The following is a 21,244-nucleotide window of genomic DNA, read 5'->3' as shown; positions in this document are numbered from 1 at the left end:
TGGGGTTTGAGAAGGAGTCCAGGAGAGAAGACGAGAGTATGCAATTGAGATTCTCCCAGATCGTTTGCGCCACTGAGTCCAGAAAACAGCCCCGTTTGTGGAAAAACAAGAAGAGGGAAACAGTCATGGACATGGTGTAGAAATTTGAGGCCTTTACAAGTGAGGTTGAGTTGTTTGATTTGGACTTGTCATCTGGAAGGCTACTGCACTTCAGCACACTGAAGAAACGGCAGGCAGAGGGACCAGGCCGCAGCATTGTCACAGAGGTGAGGGAAGATTTCATCAAGCAGCTGAGGGACAACTTCTCCACCAGATTTGAAGAATACAGCATGCCCAAGGATATCATTGTGTTTGTAAGTGATCCTCTCACAGTCCGCCCAGGTGGGGAATTATCCTCCCTTGCTAAGAAAACAATACCCTCCATGGATGAGGTTTGTTACATTTAAATGTAACCGTTATTTAACTAAGCAAATCAGTTAAGAACAAATTCTTATTTACAATGATGGCCTACCCCGGCCAAATCCGGATGACGCTGGGCCAATTGTTAGCCGCCCTACGGGACTCCCAATCATGGTCAGATGTGAAACAGTAAGAGCAAAATATTCCTAACATTTCCACACCCTAATTGTAGTCTAACCAATACCCAAACGGAGATAAATAAAAATCTCATTGATTTATCAAGACCAGTCCCTATGCTTGTCTCAGAGCAGCACTGTCTTTTCCCCCTTCGACTTGCCTCTTAATAACAATTTGTTAGCCTACTTTGTTCCAATATTTCTGTCATTCAGTGATATTTATTCCCATAGTAATTCCTTATGGATCCATAACGAAATAAACATCTGCATTTTGAAAGAGTATTTTTTTAAATGTATTTTATTAACAAAAGTATAAAGATGCTGATGAAGAAAGACAGTACTGTACAGTATATGCTTTATCCAACATTTTGCAGTTCTTTGAGGTCGCCCACACGCACTTTAAACATTTTGATAATAAAGCATTTAAAGCATACTGAAGATAGAAGCAACCTGCATATGTTAATTAGGTCTTTACTGTATGCTGCACATTTTTACATTGTATTCCATTTCCAGCTAGACTATTCAAGCCATCGACTCACTTATGGTTGAAGGTGATGAGTGCTCGGCATCACGGCAAGCTTGTGGAAGGCTAAAAGTCAAACAATTTAAAGGCAACACTCCCAAATACTAATTGAGTGTATGTAAACTTCTGAACCACTGGGAATGTGTTGAAAGAAATAAAAGTTGAAATAAATCATTCTCTCTACTATTATTCTGACATTTCACGTTCTTAAAATAAAGTGGTGATCCTAACTGACCTAAGACAGGGATTTTTTACTGAGTTTAAATGTATTTGGCTAAGGTTTATGTAAACTTCCGACTTCAACTGTATGCTGAGCACTTTTCCTTCACTCTGTGGTCCGACACATCCCGAACCATCTCAATTTGGTTGAGGTCGGGGGATTGTGGAGGCCAGGTGATCTGATGCAGCACTCAATCACTCTCTTTCTTGGTAAAGTAGCCTTACACAGCCTGGAGATGTGTTGTTTCATTGTCCTGTGGAAAATCAAATGATATTCCCACTAAGCCTAAACCAGATGGGATGGCGTATCGCTGCAGAATGCTGTGGTAGCCATGCTGGTTAAGTGTGCCTTGAAGTCTAAATAAATCACAGACAGTGTCACCAGCAAAGCACCCCCACACCATAACACCTCCTCCTCCATGCTTTACAGTGGGAAATGCACATGCATCCGTTCACCCACACCACGTCTCACAAAGACACGGCGGTTGGAAACAAAAATCTCCATTTTGAAACCAAAGGACAAATTTCCACCTGTCTAATGTCCATTGCTCATGTTTATTAGCCCAAGAAAGTATCTTCTTCTTTGTGGTGTCTTTTAGTAGTGGTTTGTTTGCAGCAATTCGACCATAAAGGCCTGATTCACACAGTCTCCTCTGAACAGTTGATCGTGAGATGTGCCTGTTACTAGAACTCTTTGAAGCATTAAAATGGGCTGCTATTTCTGAGGCTGGGAACTCTAATGAACTTATCCTCTGCAGCAGAGGTAACTCTGGGTCTTCCATTGCTGTGGTGGTCCTCATGAGAGCCAGTTTCATCATAGCACTTGATGGTTTTTGCGACTGCACTTGAAGAAACTTTCAAAGTTCTTGAAATGTTCCTTATTGACTGACCTTCATGTCTTAAAGTAATGATGGGCTGTCATTTGTCTTTGCTTATTTGAGCTGTTTTTGCCATAACACAGACTTGGTCTTTTACCAAATATGGCTATCTTCTGTATAGACCCCCTACCTTGTCACAACACAACTGATTGGCTCAATTGCATTAAGAAGGAAATAAATTCCACAAATTCACTTTTAAGAAGGCACAACTGTTAATTGAAATGCATTCCAGGTGACTACCTCATGAAGCTGGTTGAGAGAATGCCAAGAATGTGCAAAGCTGTCATCAAGGCAAAGGGTGGCTATTTGAAGAATCTCAAATATTGTCACACCAGCCTTTGCTTTGGCTCCCCCTCCTGTCCAGCTCAGGCATTCAGTGTTGCAGGCCTTCTAGCTGCTGCCGAACCTACTGCTGGCAAACGCCCTTCACTCATCAACCCCGGACTTGTCTCGTCGTCATTACACACACCTGGTTCCAATCCCCACTCTATCACTGTATATATACTGCCTCTGCCATTTGTCATTGTCGGTCATTGTAAATGTTAATTGTTTTCCTGAGAGGAATCTCGCCTACTATTTCCTGAGTACTTTATATTTTCTACTTTGGGTTCGCCTGTGCCTTTTTGTTTATGAAGATATATTTTGAGCACAAACAGCGTTTGGTTTCGCTTTGATCTATGGTACTTAAATAAATTCATTCATTCTAAACCTGAGACTGCCTCCTGCCTACTCCTCTCTTTGTTTAACACTTTTTTGGTTACTACATGTGTCCATATGTGTTATTTCATAGTTTTGATGTCTTCACCATTATCCTACAATGTAGAAAATAGTAAAAATAGGTGTTCTAAAACTTTTGACCGGTAGTGTATGTTGTCTTGCCCATTCACCCTCTGAATGCCACACATTTTTAGATTAACTAACTTCAAAGTAATGACTTGGGACGTCGGGTTTGATACGAAAGCTTCTTTTAGTAAGAATACTTGTTTACGTTACATTTAACAACAATTGTTTGGTACAGAGCACTGCAGGTAAGATGCTGTCGGAAAATCAGCCACAATCCCTAGCACCTGCACATAATTGACGTGTTATCACTCATTCCTCTCGCAAGGCATTCTGGGACTTCCAGTCAAAAAGCGTAATTCAACACAACCCAATACAATTACATATGCAAATAAATCTAAAGAAATGCCTTAATGCATTTTGTTTATTTACATATCAAATTTGATTGTCCAACATCAGTTTCAGCGTTCTTAACTTCATGCCCCGACTAGAGTGGCCTCTTTCCACTGCTGTGGTTCTGAATACTTTTCTGGCTACCCGGATAAAGCACTAAATAAACTTCAGTTAGTGCTAAACACGGCTGCTAGAATCTTAACTAGAATCAAAAAATGGGATCATATTACTCCAGTGCAATCCTCTCTACACTGGCTTCCTGTTAAGGCTAGGGCTGATTTCAAGGTTTCAAGGCACAGCTGGGGATGACGGGGGTCTACAACAAGCGACAACAGTGAGAGACTTGTTTCTGGAAAGGTGGATTTTTAAAAGTAGACGCTTTAATTGGTTGGGCACAGACCTGGATAGTATGACAGAATTCTGCAGGCTACCTCTGCAGTAGATTGAAACTCCGCCCCCTTCGGCAGTTCTATCTTGTCGGAAAATGTTATAGTTAGGGATGGAAATTTCAGAATTTTTGGTGGACTTCCTAAGCCAGGATTCAGACACGGTTAGGACATCCGGGTTGGTGGAGCATGCTAGAGAAGGGAATAAAACAAACTTAGGGAGAATGTTAACATGCATGAAACCAAGGCTTTTATGGTTACTGAAGTCAACAAATGAGAGCGCCTGGGGAATGGGAGGGATTCTGGGGGCTGCAGGGCCTGGGTTAACCTCTACATCATCAGAGGAACAGAGGAGGAGTAGGATAAGGGTATGACTAAAGACTATAAGAACTGGTTTTCTAGTGAATTCGGAATGAAGAATAAAAGGAGCAGATTTCTGGGCACGGAAGAATAGATTCAAGGCATAATGTACAGACAAGGGATGTAGGATGTGAGTACAGTGGAGATAAACTTAGGCATTGAGTGACGAGAGAGGTTTTGTCTCTAGAGGCACCATTTAAGCCAGGTGAGGTCACCGCATATGTGGGGGTGGAACAAAAGGGCATATTGAGCAGGTCTGGAGGCTCTACAGTGAAATAAGACAATAATCACTGACCAAACCAGCAATGGACAAGGCATATTGACGTTAGAGAGAGGCATGTGTAGCCGAGTGGTCATAGGGTCCAGTGAGTATCTAGGCAAGCTGGAGACATGGCAATTCATACAGCTAGCAGGCCGGGGCTAGCAGGCTAGCAGATTGGTCTCAGGGGGACGTCACAACAGAAGAGTCTGTTGAAACCCCCTCGGACGATTACGTCGGCAGTCCAGTCACGATGGATCATTGGGGCTCCGTGTCGGCAGCAAAGGGTCTAGGCCAAATGGCAAAAGAGGTATTGAAGCCCAGGAATTGTCTGATGGATCTCTTCGGCTAGCCAGGAGATGGGCCTAGCTTGAGGCCAGCTCCAGGCTAACTAGTGCTTGCTTCGGGACAGAGACATTAGCCAGGAGTAACAACTCGGATAGCAGCGAGCTAGCTGCGATGATCCGGTGTAAAGGTTCAGAGCTTGTGGTAGGAATCCGTAGATGTGGTAGAGAAAGAGCAGTCCGATATGCTCTGGGTTTATATCGAGATGTGCAGACTGGCAGGAATTGACTGGGTTGAGGCTGGCTGATATCCGAGTTGATGGTGATGACTGCTAGCAGGGGCTAACTGACTACTAGCTAGGAGCTAGTTAGCTGGGTAGCTGCTGATGGGGGTTCCGGTTCTAAAGTATTAAAAAAATAGCAGATCCATACCACATTGGGTGAGGCGGGTTGCAGGAGAGTATGTTCAGACCGTAGATGGAAGTTGATATTAAAAATATATACTAAATACAGTGCCTTGCGAAAGTATTCGGACCCCTTGAACTTTGCGACCTTTTGCCACATTTCAGGCTTCAAACATAAAGATATAAAACTGTATTTTTTTGTGAAGAATCAACAACAAGTGGGACACAATCATGAAGTGGAACGACATTTATTGGATATTTCAAACTTTTTTAACAAATCAAAAACTGAAAAATTGGGCGTGCAAAATTATTCAGCCCCCTTAAGTTAATACTTTGTAGCGCCACCTTTTGCTGCGATTACAGCTGTAAGTCGCTTGGGATATGTCTCTATCAGTTTTGCACATCGAGAGACTGAAATTTTTTCCCATTCCTCCTTGCAAAACAGCTCGAGCTCAGTGAGGTTGGATGGAGAGCATTTGTGAACAGCAGTTTTCAGTTCTTTCCACAGATTCTCGATTGGATTCAGGTCTGGACTTTGACTTGGCCATTCTAACACCTGGATATGTTTATTTTTTAACCATTCCATTGTAGATTTTGCTTTATGTTTTGGATCATTGTCTTGTTGGAAGACAAATCTCCGTCCCAGTCTCAGGTCTTTTGCAGACACCATCAGGTTTTCTTCCAGAATGGTCCTGTATTTGGCTCCATCCATCTTACCATCACTTTTAACCATCTTCCCTGTCCCTGCTGAAGAAAAGCAGGCCCAAACCATGATGCTGCCACCACCATGTTTGACAGTGGGTATGGTGTGTTCAGGGTGATGAGCTGTGTTGCTTTTACGCCAAACATAACGTTTTGCATTGTTGCTAAAAAGTTCAATTTTGGTTTCATCTGACCAGAGCACCTTCTTCCACATGTTTGGTGTGTCTCCCAGGTGGCTTGTGGCAAACTTTAAATGACACTTTTTATGGATATCTTTAAGAAATGTCTTTCTTCTTGCCACTCTTCCATCAAGGCCAGATTTGTGCAATATACGACTGATTGTTGTCCTATGGACAGAGTCTCCCACCTCAGCTGTAGATCTCTGCAGTTCATCCAGAGTGATCATGGGCCTCTTGGCTGCATCTCTGATCAGTCTTCTCCTTGTATGAGCTGAACGTTTAGAGGGACGGCCAGGTCTTGGTAGATTTGCAGTGATCTGATACTCCTTCCATTTCAAAATTATCGCTTGCACAGTGCTCCTTGGGATGTTTAAAGCTTGGGAAATATTTTTGTATCCAAATCCGGCTTTAAACTTCTTCACAACAGTATCTCGGACCTGCCTGGTGTGTTCCTTGTTCTTCATGATGCTCTCTGCGCTTTTAACGGACCTCTGAGACTATCACAGTGCAGGTGCATTTATACGGAGACTTGATTACACACAGGTGGATTGTATTTATCATCATTAGTCATTTAGGTCAACATTGGATCATTCAGAGATCCTCACTGAACTTCTGGAGAGAGTTTGCTGCACTGAAAGTAAAGGGGCTGAATAATTTTGCACGCCCAATTTTTCAGTTTTTGATTTGTTAAAAAAGTTTGAAATATCCAATAAATGTTGTTCCACTTCATGATTGTGTCCCACTTGTTGTTGATTATTCACAAAAAAATACAGTTTTATATCTTTATGTTTGAAGCCTGAAATGTGGCAAAAGGTCGCAAAGTTCAAGGGGGCCGAATACTTTCGCAAGGCACTGTATGTTGTTTTTACAGGCAGTAAATGAGGCTGAATGAACTATTTCGCTGCCAGACAAGGCTCCTCTGATAGCCAGGTGTAGCAGTGGTAAGGTGTTCGGACTGCTGTTGGGACAGCTTTCTGTAGGCCATTTGTGGGTACCGTTTGTCACCGTTATAGTGCAATAATGTGTTGTGCAGTGGCTTTTCTGGCATACATCCCACCTGATTTTTTCCCCCACCAAGATTTACATGCTAAAATTGCCAGGGGTGGTGGGGTTGGGGGAAAATAATAAAGGAAAATATATTTAAAAATCTATATATTTTATACACAGTACCAGTCAAAAGTTTGGACACAACTACTCATTCAAGGGTTTTTCTTTAGTTTTACTATTTAATTTTTCATAGCGTATGCTGTCATTAAATGTGAAGACTGTTATATTATCAAATCAATTCCCTATGTGTAATTATTCTGTGATTAAATGAATCACGGAAGAGTAATAAATAGGAAGTCGAGGCACCACGGGAAAATGCTGTTTATAGAGTTGCAAGTCTAGAGTCTTCAGATATTTTATTATCTTATCGATTACAGTCTTATATTAATGTATTATTACCTCATCAGTCTCGTTCCTGAACGTTGCAAACCCTTGGATATCTGCACGAACCCTAGCATCATAAATCATGAATCAGCAATATGCAAATTGGCTTAATTATTTATTTTCTAACTAACTAATCAATCACAGAATTGCATAAACACAGACACAATAGTTATACATTGGTTACTGACATGATACACTGAAAGTCCCTAGTGGCCTAAGCCGATATGAATGCTTGGTAGACAAAGGAAAGGGGTGGGGCCAGCTCAAGAGCGGGAAACTCAGTGGACCTCCGTACATACAGTCAAATGCTACACTCATGGGAATGCTAATACTTTGCACATGAACAACCGCTCATTCAAAATATAATTGCAATTTACATATTCACGAGTTAATGCCTTTGTTGTCCCTCTCTACAATCGCCGGTCCGTCTGCTGGATAGATTGCCGACAGAAAGTCTTTGGTTGTCCACCAGAGATCAAAGTCTTTCGTAGTTGTATCTTGTTATAATCTATCACGGAGACGTGGCCACTGACTTATCTTAAGTTACTATGAAAAACAAGTCTCATTTAGAAGACTAAGATCACATTGTTATCTTTCCAAAAGTATTCTTATACTTAATCGTTTATTTTATACAACATTCAGATGCAAACCCCATAATTGAGAAGTGTATACAAACAAAGAAACAGTAATGTGTGTCTCCTGTCCTTCATGAGGTTACCAAACTCGACATGACTGTTCCTTATGTGTCCACAGACCACTCCAACTGCTTGGAATACAGAAATGCTGTTCAATTATTCAACCTTTGATGTCCAAGTGTCTCTCTGATTTCCACAGTCTCATTCCAATCTCAAATATTACAGAGCCCAGAAGCAGAGTATTTTATGACCACCATAAAGCAGCCCTCCACCTCTGCTTGAGAGAGAGGGAGCTGTAGTGCGGATCCACTGTAACCTGATCCTTAAGATCTTCACAGGAGAGTTATGACAAATACATTGTAAAATAGTAGTGAGGACATCAAAACTATGACATAATACATATGGAATCATGTACCGTAGTAAGCTCAACATCAACTGTTCAGAGGAGACTGTGAATCGGGCAAAGAAACCCCTACTAAAGGACACCAATAATAAGAAGAGACTTGTTTGGGCCAAGAAACAAGAGCAATGGACATTAGACCGGTGGAAATTTGTCCTTTGGTCTGATGAGTCCAAATGTGAGATTTGTGGGACTGCAGAGTAGGTGAACGGATGATCTCCGCATGTTTGGTTCCCACATGAGGGATGGAGGAGGAGGTGTGATGGTGTGGGGGTGCTGCATTCAGAGTGATGAGTGCTGCATTCAGATGACCTGGCCTCTACATTCACCTGACCTCAACCCAATTGAGATGGTTTGGGATGAGTTGGATAGCAGAGTGAAGAAAAAGCAGCAAACAAGTGCTCAGCATATGTGGAAACTTCTTCAAGAAAGGCATTCCAGGTGAAGCTGGTTGAGAGAATGCCAAGGGTGTGCAAAACTGTCATCAAGGCAAAGGGTGGTTACTTTGAAGAATCTAAAATATATTTTGATATGTTTAACACTTTTTGGTTACTACATGATTCCATATGTGTTATTTCATAGTTTCCACAATGTAGAAAATAATTCAAATAAAGAAAAACCCCTGAATGAGAAGGTGTGTCCAAACTTTTGACTAGTGCTTATATTTGTGGGATTGGAAATGATGCAGACAATTACATTGATCTAGCTGCAATATTAAAGCTGATATACCCCCCCCCCCCCCCCCCCCCAACCCCCACACACACAAAAAAAAAAAGAGTAGGGGTGTTAAATTCCCACCCTGGCCCCATTCCATCATGGCCACCTAATCATCCCCCTCATTTCTAATTGGCATATTCTACTTGATAGCTTATGTGTGGTGAGTGTTCTGGCACAAAGAGGGTTGCCGTGCATTACCCAGGTGCCACACATTGGTGAATGAGGTGAGTTTCCCCCTTACTATTTCAAGTGCTTTGAGTTGGTAGACAAGCGCTACATCAATGAATCAACATCCCTCACTGATAACACTATATAAAAGATTTCTCAGATTTCAACCAGAAATGACATCAATATGACATCCCATGCCAAAAATCTGTTATCTCCACTAGTGTGTCTCGTACACTTTCAATTTCCTTCTTGTTTACCTGATACCCCAAAGTGGGTCATTGATTTTATCTTTTTTTGCGATGAGATATTGAATGACTGGTCATACTGGATGAATCCATCTGTGGGTAATACAAGGCAAACATGCAGACAGGGGCTTGACCACACTGGGTTTTACCTAAGGTCTGTTACGATGAGCAACGGTCACCTTTGCCAGTCACAATAGAGAGACAGGGGATATGTTCAATCAAAACTGGCAACCAGCTGTCTGGGGTTACATTAAAATGCGTTTTTTAAATTTTCTTACGCTCAATTACCTAAGTTATTTTTTTTGTTGGGGTGATGGGAGGCAGGTTGACGTTTATTGCCGTAAATCATTCACCGAAGGCAGAACTGAGTGATATCCGCTAGATGGGCAGTTGCAAAGTCAAAATTGGCTGTATTGTCAAAATTCATGAAATCTAAAATTAGTTTAAATTAAATTTAAAAAAAAAAAAATTAAAATCAGATTTATGACTTTGTGGCTGTGCAAGCTAGTGACCACTCTGCATATTTTCGAATGTGAAATATTTAATGTAACAAAATTAACACTTTGTACAGACATTGGTAACTTGTCCTACTTTTACCCTAGTAGCCATAATGTCATAATTTTCTTACCTTGTACAATATATTTCAGTGCCAATGTCGTATCTGGGTAATTTAGCCTATGACACATTTATGTGCCAAAGATTTTGATGGGCAGATTAAATGGATTCATTAATAATTTATGTAGGTCTTCAATATTTTATGTTTTGTTATAGTGTATGAACTTGCACATCATTTTATAGTTAATTTTCATTTTATGTTTGGGGCTGTTATTGACTTATTAAAACATGGTTGGGTCATTACAGTTAGTCAGTGATGCAAAAACTTAACAGCAGTATCGGGCCAACTTCCACAACTACTAAGAGTGTGAGGCTAAACATCATTAACGCTTAGTCTCAATTTAATTAATTTCAGTAATCAAACATGCATGTAATCAGAACTTGAGGGTTTGTAAATATTGCTCTTCCTTTTCCTCTCATGGCCAACACATAATGACTCATAAAACTGTTATGAATCTAGCAAAACTGCCTTGAATCTTGAAATTGTAGGAAATCATATCTACCAGTGGCATCGTTAGGCCACGTTTTTTATCCAGCCCCGAACCTTTTTTTATATTTTATTTTTTTAAACATTTCAGTCTGATAAGAGTTTCCATAAACGCCCATCATTTGCACTATGCAGCATTACTGACATTTTGTTATGACAAAAATAAACAATACATTAGACTGTGCTGGGCACTAGCAGGCACTGCAAGAAGCCCCTGGAGCGACAGAGTGCCTGCTGTGATTGGTCTAGATTTCACAATGCACGTCTCTTGACCCCTCTCCCACCCCTACCTGTCTGATGACAGCAAAACGCCTGTCACTCAGTCATTGTCTGGATATTGGGAATTTATTCCAAAAGAGTGGCACAAAAAAGTGACCAGGTTGAGCAGGGTGAGGAAGCAGTGAATGAGGTGGAGAGGACAGAACAGCCAGAAAGTCAAAGTGCAGCAGAGTTAGCCACAGGTGTGTGCAGGGTTGGTGTTGGCAAACAAGCTAGTCTCCCATCAGCATAAGGGTTGGCTATTGCTAATAAGCTAGCGTTAGTGTTCAGCGTCCTTAAACTATTGGATGTCAGTCAGAGTAATTTAACAGTATATTTAGGGAATGGGCAAGCTAAGGATGCTAATATAAGCCATGATATTATGAAGTGTTTATTTCCAGCGAGTGAATTTGATGGGTTTCATTTCTGTAGCTAGCTTGGCTGGCTAGCCTCTTCGGTAGCTACTGGCTGGCTAGCTAGCTGAGACCAAAGAAAGGAGAGAACGTTATTCTGACTGAAGCATTATCTTCTGACAGTAACCCAGTGACACCCAGTGGACTGAAGCTGAATTTTACTCCAATATTATATTGAACCCTGTTTAAAATTAAAGGGACTATCAGCAGTTGCTACATCCATTTTTAGACTTACAGTAAGTATAAAGTAATGATATGTAACCATTGATTCTTATAGAATATTACTTATAAATGCCTCATGAGCTTATTTCAACAGTCGTACCCCATCAGAACCCAAAATATAAGCATTTGTTCCTCCAATGTTTGTTATAAAGAAAATGTAAACAAACACTATAGCCTCAAAACATGGTTAAACTATAGTGTTGATATCATGGATGGTCAATCCTTGTATCCATAGCCCAGTCTATGAATTTGAGAGTGAATACATTTATCCAAAGCCACCCCTCAGCTTTTTACAGAACCAGGGGTGGGGTGACTGCTTTGTTATTGTTTCTACTGCTGATTGCTGCTTTAAGGTCTTATAGCCTATTCCATTCTGCAAGTAAATATGTTTGACACCTGTATGTTATTTCCATATAGGCTATGTAACTATTTGTAAAAAAACAAAACGACCCATTGAGCTTTTGTTTTTATTCACTTGGCTACTTACTTTTTCTATTTCTGTTGCATTGTCGAGAGGTTAACCTTCAAGTAAGCATTTAATTGCACTGTGTCCTCCATGTAAATTATGTGTATATGACAAATAAACAAACTTGAACTTAGAAGGGAAGTGGGAGGGCAGCCAGAAAGAGAGGGAAAAAGTTGGCCAGCTTTGTGTAGGTGAACAAAACATTGAAAATACATTGGCCCTTAAGTTGTGTCCTCAAATGTTATGTCATCTAAAAAATCTCACATTATTTAATTTAGTCAGTTCTTCCAACTAATGTTTACATACTGCTTTACTCATCTCATATGTATATACTGTATTCTATTCTACTGTATTTTAGTCAATGCCACTCTGACATTGCTCATCCTAATATTGATATTTCTTAATTCCTTTCTTTACTTTTAGATTTGTGTGTATTGTTGTGAATTGTTAGATACTACTGCACTGTTGGAGCTAGGAACACAAGCATTTAGCTACGCCCCCAATAACATCTGCTAAATATGTGTATGTGACCAATAAAATTGGATTTGATTTTGATCAATAACTAGGTTTCCATCCAATTTACTTCAGATTTTCATGTGAATATTTTAAAATCTGCATAAAACAACATGCGTATTTTCCCACCAGAGATGTGTTTCCATCAAACTAACCTTTTGTTGATAAAAGCCTGTGCGTGGTGACATAATGCACATAAAAATAACTTTTGCCGTTAAATTCCTATGTGCCGAATGAAAAATACAAGTTAAATGGCTTTCCATCGCATTTCCAACTCTACTGATGGGTTTTGTCACAAAAACTGTTGCGTCATATAGCAAATGTTCCCACTCTAGTTTTGACACATGCGCTCTAGCTAACAGCTGGAAGATACATTGGGGGTAGGCTGTCTACATTGAGATTATTATTTATATTTGTCAAACAGCAGCCAAGCATGGTACATCATGTCACCAGAATAAGACCCTCAATATTTATTGGAAAGGAGTATCAAGCTCATCACCTTGCACTTTCACCACCCTGTGAAGTTCATCATCTATTTAATCTGTAGCCTAATAAACTGCTGAAGACTCTCCTCATCTCGTCTGTGAAGCTGGAGTAGGAGGAGCAGATGGAGGACTGTCTCTCCCACACCACCATGGCCCAGGAAAGTGCTGCTCCAGGAGGCTGCCGATCAGGAAGGAAATCTTGGCCCATTCTCGAGCATAAGCGTAGGGCTGTTGCTCGTATACTAGTGAGCATTGTACCAAAAAGGCTTTGCAAGCTCCGAGGTGGCCATTGTAATGCTCGGGGGCCAGAACAAATGACTCACAGGGTAGAGAAGAGGGACTCTGGGTTGGTTAAGAGCTCTGTGCAAAGGTTCGGCCCTGCAGGTCTGAAAGGCTCCATGAAATGTCCTTGAAGTGCGCCAGAAGGGTTTTCAGGGCGTGGTCATGTTCCTCGAGCTAGGAGCCTCGGCCGGCGAGGGTTTGGTGGAGAGGATCTGTGTCTGCTGGGTTCATATCTTTGGCCAGATCGTACTGTTACGCGGAGCAGGTTAACCCAAGAGCAGACTCATACGAGGAGACTGGGATAAGGTAAGCAAGGTATTTACAGTGCCTTGCGAAAGTATTCGGCCCCCTTGAACTTTGCGACCTTTTGCCACATTTCAGGCTTCAAACATAAAGATATAAAACTGTATTTTTTTGTGAAGAATCAACAACAAGTGGGACACAATCATGAAGTGGAACGACATTTATTGGATATTTCAAACTTTTTTAACAAATCAAAAACTGAAAAATTGGGCGTGCAAAATTATCTCTGTTCATAGGACAACAATCAGTCGTATATTGCAAATCTGGCCTTTATGGAAGAGTGGCAAGAAGAAAGCCATTTCTTAAAGATATCCATAAAAAGTGTTGTTTAAAGTTTGCCAAAAGCCACCTGGGAGACACACCAAACATGTGGAAGAAGGTGCTCTGGTCAGATGAAACCAAAATTGAACTTTTTGGCAACAATGCAAGACGTTATGTTTGGCGTAAAAGCAACACATCGCATCACCCTGAACACACCATCCCCACTGTCAAACATGGTGGTGGCATCATCATGGTTTGGGCCTGCTTTTCTTCAGCAGGGACAGGGAAGATGGTTAAAATTGATGGGAAGATGGATGGAGCCAAATACAGGACCATTCCATGAAGAAAACCTGATGGAGTCTGCAAAAGACCTGAGAATGGGACGGAGATTTGTCTTCCAACAAGACAATGATCCAAAACATAAAGCAAAATCTACAATGGAATGGTTCAAAAATAAACATATCCAGGTGTTAGAATGGCCAAGTCAAAGTCCAGACCTGAATCCAATCGAGAATCTTTGGAAAGAACTGAAAACTGCTGTTCACAAATGCTCTCCATCCAACCTCACTGAGCTCGAGGTGTTTTGCAAGGAGGAATGGGAAAAAATGTCAGTCTCTCGATGTGCAAAACTGATAGAGACATACCCCAAGTGACTTACAGCTGTAATCGCAGCAAAAGGTGGCGCTACAAAGTATTAACTTAAGGGGGCTGAATAATTTTGCACGCCCAATTTTTCAGTTTTTTATTTGTTAAAAAAGTTTGAAATATCCAATAAATGTCGTTCCACTTCATGATTGTGTCCCACTTGTTGTTGATGCTTCACAAAGAAATACAGTTTTATATCTTTATGTTTGAAGCCTGGAATGTGGCAAAAGGTCGCAAAGTTCAAGGGGGCCGAATACTTTCGCAAGGCACTGTATTTAAAAACGGGGAAAATGGGGTGCTTGCCAAGGAAAGCTCGGGCGGGTTGCAGGGAGCCAGGTGCTGAGGCTGGAGAGTTGTGGCTGGGTAAGCAGGTCTGGAGAGGAATCCAAGGAAGCAGTAGAGTGGGGGGGTTACGATATGGCAGTGTGGAAGTAGCTGGGCTAACAATTTGTAATGTTCTTGATTATGGAACAGGTTGCAGCTGATGGGGATCTGCTCTGCCTCCAGCACACCTGTCTCCACCCACACAATCACACACACAGACACGCACGCACACACACACACACACACACACACACACACACACACACACACACACACACACACACACACAGGGAATGAGCACCAGGGGAGTGGCAGCAGGTTAGGGAAACAGAATGAACAGTAGAGGGCCTGGCAGGCGCAGATGTAACAGCACCATTGAGAGCATCCTGACCATCACTGCCCGGTCGGGAATTGCTCCGGCTACGACCGCAAGGCCCTTCAGTGGGTGGTGAAGACAGCCCAGTACATCACTAGGACCGTGCTACCACCCATCCAGGACATCTACTCAAAACGGTGCCTGAGGAAGGCACGCAGCAGCATCAACGACCTATCCTTGTGCAGACGGTATCGAAGCATGAGATCTGATTCCAACAGGCTCAGATAAAGTTTCTATCTACAAGCCATCAGACTGCTGAACACTGGAACTGGCCTGACCACGTGCTCTGATTGTTTGCACCTTAGGACACATGCACACACTCATGCACACACATCACAACTGCTGCTACCAGACTCTTATTATACTGCTCAATTTATACACTTACCCCCCCACCCCCCATTCCCCAATACACATGTAAATATTGGACTATAAATTGTGTCTTCCTGTATTATCCTTGTGCTAAAAAATGTATTTACTTTATGTTCATATTCCTATCTTATATTATTTCTTATTGTTGCATTGTCGAAGGAACCTGTAAGTAAGCATTTCGTTGGACGATGTTACTATGCATACATACATACGACTAATAAAACTTGAAACTTCATCTGGGGACAAAATACCAATATACCTAAGATTTAGAATCTCTAAAAATAGTCCAAAGGATTTAGGGTTAACTCCTCTACTGCAAAGTATAGCCCCAGAATGGCTGCAATAGAGTATGCATTAGTGCTATCTTCCCATTGTTATCTGTATAAGCATAGCTGAAGTAGTCTTAACATAATGGTTCAAGTTGAAGCCTGAAGGGGGTGATTCCTATGTTACAGTATTGTAAGCATTAGGGGGTCCACCAGCGGGACACCTTTCAAGGGCTTGGGCTGATTAACTTGAGGGTTAAACTCCTACCACCGGTACTCCATGATGGCTCGGGATTATCCCAGCTCACTGGTGGTCTGCTGGGATTGGAAGAGGAAGGCCTGGTGGTGCAGATGGTGGGAGTGAATTAGACCTTGCACGCTAGGATGGATAAGGCCCACTGCCCACTTCAGATTCCCTATGCCCGGTAGTAGGGCCTCTAGTCTTACACAGTATGCTGCCATAATGCGTTGTCGCTAGAATCCTAGCAAAATTCTTGCATTGTGTACAGGAGTCTGGTATCCTCTGTCATAGGTCTTTTAGCACTTAATGTTGCTGGCACTTGTACTTTAATGGGGGAGATTTCACTGATGCTGGGATTTACCAATTATGTTGCTTGAGAATTGTGATATGATAATTAGGAGTCGTCAGTATTGTGTTGGGTGTTTGTCATGTCATTCATGTTACCATTCATGTTGTATAGCCCAACAAACCTCACCTCAATAGGATTTTACCTAAAACTTCTGAATAACATTGTGGACAGACAACATCTCTGCCAATCCTGCACAAATGTAGTAAGCCAATTAGTTGGATGTTAATGGTATTAGCATTGCTGATTTGCTGATGGCTTTATCCATTTAGCCCCTGCAATCCACACAGTATCCCCTTACGCTACATTAAAACCGTTATCCTGGGCAGAGAGGGACCCAGAGAATCTGCGGATTCCACGCTTCATTCATGGCCTTTTACACTCAGCACAATAAATGCCCGTCGCCAAGGATACACTGTATACCTTTGAGAGGTTCGCATAGCCTAATGTATCATTCTGCTGTTCAGCATGGTTGGATTGAGGCAGAGAGAATCGATGGGGGAAAACGGCAGCAGTACCGAGGAGCTGTAGGCTTTGAAAATGTAAAATGCTACCCAAGGATTGCAGGCAATGCCACTCACTGTTGTGGGATGGTGAAATATGGAGAAAAGCATTACTTTAAAGCTATTACACTGGAAAATAGACAAGGAAATGTGAAAATAGTATAAATTGGTGTTCACTTTTGAATTTGGAGAGAGGAATTGGGGAAAACAGTGAAGTACCGTGGAAAAATGTGAAAAATTGATGAAAAATGGATGAACAAAAATTGTGATAACTCAGGGAAAAACCCTACCAGCCATGACCAGTTCACTTACTGCTGTAGGGGTGGAGAGACAGTGAAATTATACTCTTAGAAAAAATGATTCCGAAGCGTTCTTTCGGCTGCCCCCATAGGAGAACCCTTTCTGGGTGTAGGTAAACAATTTTTGGTCTTGGGTAAAACAAAAATTGGGTTCAATGTAGAACCACCTGTGGAAAGGAACCATCTGTGGAAAGGATTCTACATGGAACCAAAAGAGTTTTACCTGGAACCAACAAGGATTCTTCAAAGGGTTCTCCTATGGGGACAGCCGAAGAACCCTTTTAAGTTCTAGATTATAAGGGCACAAGGTGAGACCCAAATGCAGACACAGGAGGTAGATGGTTGAGCTCCGATATTTATTATAACAAAAGGGGTAGGCAAAAGGCAGGTTGGGTACAGGCGAGAGTTCATAAACAAGGTCAGAGTCCAAACAGTACAGGACGATAGGCACGCTCGAGGTCAGGGGCAGACAGAGTGCTCAGGCAGGCGGGCTCAGAGTCAGGACAGGCAAGGGTCAAAACCCAGAGGGTGAGAAAAGAGAGATTGGGAAAAGCTGGCGCTGAGACACAAAAACGCTGGTTGACTTGACAAACAAGACGAACTGGCACAGAGAGACAGCAAACACAGGCATAAATACACCGGGGATAGTAAGCAACATCTGGAGGGGGTGGAGACAATCACAGGTGAAACAGATCAGGGCGTGACATAGATAGCACCTTTTTACCTAACACGGAACCCAAACCGGCTGCTCTCGTGCACCATCGCGCATAAATCTATTTTGTCCCCCCAAACCAAACAAGATCACGACACGCAGGTTAAAATATCAAAACTCTGAACCAATTGTATTATTTTGGGGACAGGCCGAAAAGCATAAAAAATGTATGGCAATTTAGCTAGTTAGCTTGCACTTGCAAGCTAATTTGTCCTATTTAGCTACCTTGCTGTTGCTAGCTAATTTGTCCTGGGATATAAACATTGAGGTGTTATTTTACCTGAAATGCACAAGGTCCTCTACTCCTCCAATTAATCCACACATAAAACAGTCAACCGAATCGTTTCTAGTCATCTCTCTTCCTTCCAGGCTTTTCTTCTCTTGACTTTATATTGCGATTGGCAACTTTCATAAATTAGGTGCATTACCGCCACTGACCTTGTTTGTCTTAAGGTCACCCACGTGGGTATAACCATTGAGGAGATGGCACGTGGGTACCTGCTTCTATAAACCAATGAGGAGATGGGAGAGGCAGGACTTGCAGTGAGATCTGCGTCAGAAATAGAACAGACTTCTATTTTAGCCCTTGGCAACGCAGACATTCGTTGGCGCTCGCGAGCTGTGTGGGTGCAATAATTGAATAACATAGATTTCTACATTTATTTTGCAACGCTCGCGCACGTGATGCAAGCGTTGTGGTCAGTCTGTTAGCCCTTGGCAACGCAGACGCTCGATGGCGTGTGCGAGCAGTGTGGGTGCAATAATTGTTTAACATAGATTTCTTAATTATTTTGCCATGCTCGCGCACGTGCCGTGGACCATGTAGTCAGCCTGTAAAAGTGTACTCTTACCCAAGACTGTCTTCAACACACTGTGAAAATCACCCTTCACTGCAAATGTGGTGTGGGAACAACATGAACAAACAGAAGAAAATAAGACTTGCAGCCCATCATTTTCTTCAAGTTGTTCACTGCAGGCACCCAATACGAAACAGTGAAAAATCCCTTCCCAGAGTAGAGATTTCACATCTGTTTTAGCTGTTCACTGCCAATGAGTAGGGACATACAGGAGAGCTATTAAAGGGATAGTTCACCCAAAAGGGCTAGGAAGGGGGGCATCCTCTCACGTGACTATTCTCTCAAAATCTCTTTGTTGTAGCTGCTGTGGCTGTTTCGCATCCGGCGCCTTTTCTCTTTAATTCCCGGTTATTGAAACCAGATTTGGTTTTATGAACGGAAACGTACCGGGAGTGTAGGACAGCTTACATTGATTCAAAGGAAGATTCAAGCGAGGTGTTGTTTTGAAAGGAGGGATTTGCCTCGGTGTTAAATCCGGGGCGTCAGATAAATCATAAAACGACCCAGAGCGTGTTGGAAGGACGGACTACGAGGATGCTGTTGCTGCTTCTGTTGTCGTCTTGGGGAATTTCGTCAGCCACCGAGGTTTCATAGATGACCACCTCGTTTATTTGGAGTAAAGAGCCTTCAGAATTGTGTGCTCTGCATCTAAGAATACCGCTATATTATTTTTGCATCGCGTCCCGTTGTCATTGTGCGTGTTCCTTCGTGCATGCATCCTTGCTTCTATGCTGTGTTCTTTCATTCAACACAATTTACCCATCAATATTTTCGTCAAGTTGTCGAACTGACTTAATTTTGGATACATTCTGTGACAGTAGCCTTGTTTGGTTATCGTCTCCATCCTTTTCATCATGGTTGGAAGCTTGCGACCTGGTAGGTTGCCCGGACCTTTGGCTGGTTATTCCTTGGCGTTCCTCTGCTTCGTGGCTATCGCTTCATTGCCTGGATCATTGGCATCCTACCTACAAAGTGGCGAATGCAAAGGGAAAGGAAAAGACTGCACAGGTAAGGGTGCTCAAAATATGATGCTGCCGTATATTTTGCTTATGTTTACGCACGGGTTGTGAATGGTGTCACACTGTTTAAATATCCTATTCAAACATGTCTCGGATAAGAAATACCTTGAGTTTCAATGCGCTCCCCTAGTAGGTTAGTAAATGTTGCTCTCTGTATACCTAGGAAGGGGCCATTGAATAGCTCATCTAAAAACGCGGAGATTATGTCCTATTTCAACTGTCAGATATGTAGCCTAATGCCTGTCACTCAGGTGTAGCATATTGGAAATAATCTAAGAATGGAACACCGCCCTGGCCAGCTTGTGTCCCTCTATCTCAATTCTGTCATCAACCTTTTCATGTAGAAAAAAAAAATGCACAGCAGCTCCTGCCGTTAGCCTATGCTGGAACATCCGTTCTGTTATATATTAACAATTTAAGAGGAAGATTGTCTTTTTCTTCTCGTGCATGGAGATTTAAAGAGGACTCTACTGTAGCTAACTCACTGGAGAGTGTTGGAATAACCTGGTATACATGTTTTATTCATGAACCTCAGAATTGCCTTTTCCCATCACATTAAACATTAAGCATTTTCATCATAGACCGATGAACTGTGAACCTAATTCTTCACTCTTTCCAAGCGACCACACATAAATGGAACAAAATGCCATATCAGTAAAGGCAAATGAGATGTTCTATTTCACTACCCAAACTAAACAACTTATTCATTGCGGCACATAATGCAGTTGCAGCTAGCCTATGCATAGTAATACACTCCCAGCTAACACCCTAGGCCTCGTGTCCAAATCAATTACATTTGTTTCAAAACTATATTTGTATTAATCGTAGAATTTCATTACAACAGAGTATTAACAGAGGTTTTAGCCCAAGCAATCTTCTGAGAGCAAAGCAGTGGTTTATAGACCAACATTATAATGGGAATTGTCCAGAAAAAGTAGGAAGAAAGCTCTGGAGGAACTAGTGCTATTAATGGAAGAGTTTAATATTTTGTAGTTTGTGCCACAGAATGTATGTCAGGATGTTTATTGTTGTCAGTAAGTACACAAGTAAAGGGAATTATGAGGAAAATGGACTGCTGGTGCTGATTGGTAGCATTTCAGGCAATTGAGAAATAGATGTACTTCCTCAATTAAGAAAGATAAATCAAGCTACTTTCTAGTTCTATCTCAGACTCTACTGGTGATCCGTCAACATTTTGGAAAGTTAATGCACTGAAGTGTGGAAATTCCTATACTTCCCTGCCTAAGCAAGTTGTCTCAGTCTCTGGCATCATTACTGAGAAAAAATTGATAAGTGATGCTTTTAATTAGCATTTAGCTCTGTAGGCTTTTTATTTGATAGCAATGGTGGTTTAATTGACCCCAGTCATTGAGTTTCCTCTCCCAGCCTCCATTTGGCTCAATGGAAATTCAGTCAACTTCTAGTGAATATTTGTGACCCATAT

At 41.8% G+C, this 21,244-nt stretch overlaps 2 protein-coding genes across 3 annotated transcripts in view; one reads left to right on the top strand and one right to left on the bottom strand.

The window, feature by feature from the left end:
* Positions 1-21,244, bottom strand: part of slc39a6 (solute carrier family 39 member 6) — a 164,886-nt gene that overhangs the window by 33,152 nt on the left and 110,490 nt on the right. The window lies entirely within an intron of this gene.
* The window catches only part of tmeff1a (transmembrane protein with EGF-like and two follistatin-like domains 1a), a 78,404-nt gene continuing 76,127 nt past the window's right edge, over positions 18,968-21,244 (top strand). The window contains exon 1 of one of the 2 annotated variants that reach the window (XM_021612636.3): positions 18,968-19,789. In XM_021612636.3, the coding sequence (XP_021468311.1) occupies positions 19,636-19,789 (154 nt within the window). In that variant the 5' untranslated portion in view covers positions 18,968-19,635. The remainder of the gene's footprint in view (positions 19,790-21,244) is intronic. The other variant, XM_021612637.3, reaches the window with a different exon arrangement.

The sequence above is a fragment of the Oncorhynchus mykiss genome, chromosome 8, assembly GCF_057628025.1.
Source record: "Oncorhynchus mykiss isolate SJ-2025 chromosome 8, ASM5762802v1, whole genome shotgun sequence".
NCBI classification, from domain to species: domain Eukaryota; kingdom Metazoa; phylum Chordata; class Actinopteri; order Salmoniformes; family Salmonidae; genus Oncorhynchus; species Oncorhynchus mykiss.
Note: the sequence above shows the minus strand (reverse complement) of the source record. Positions and strands in the feature narration are given on the sequence as shown.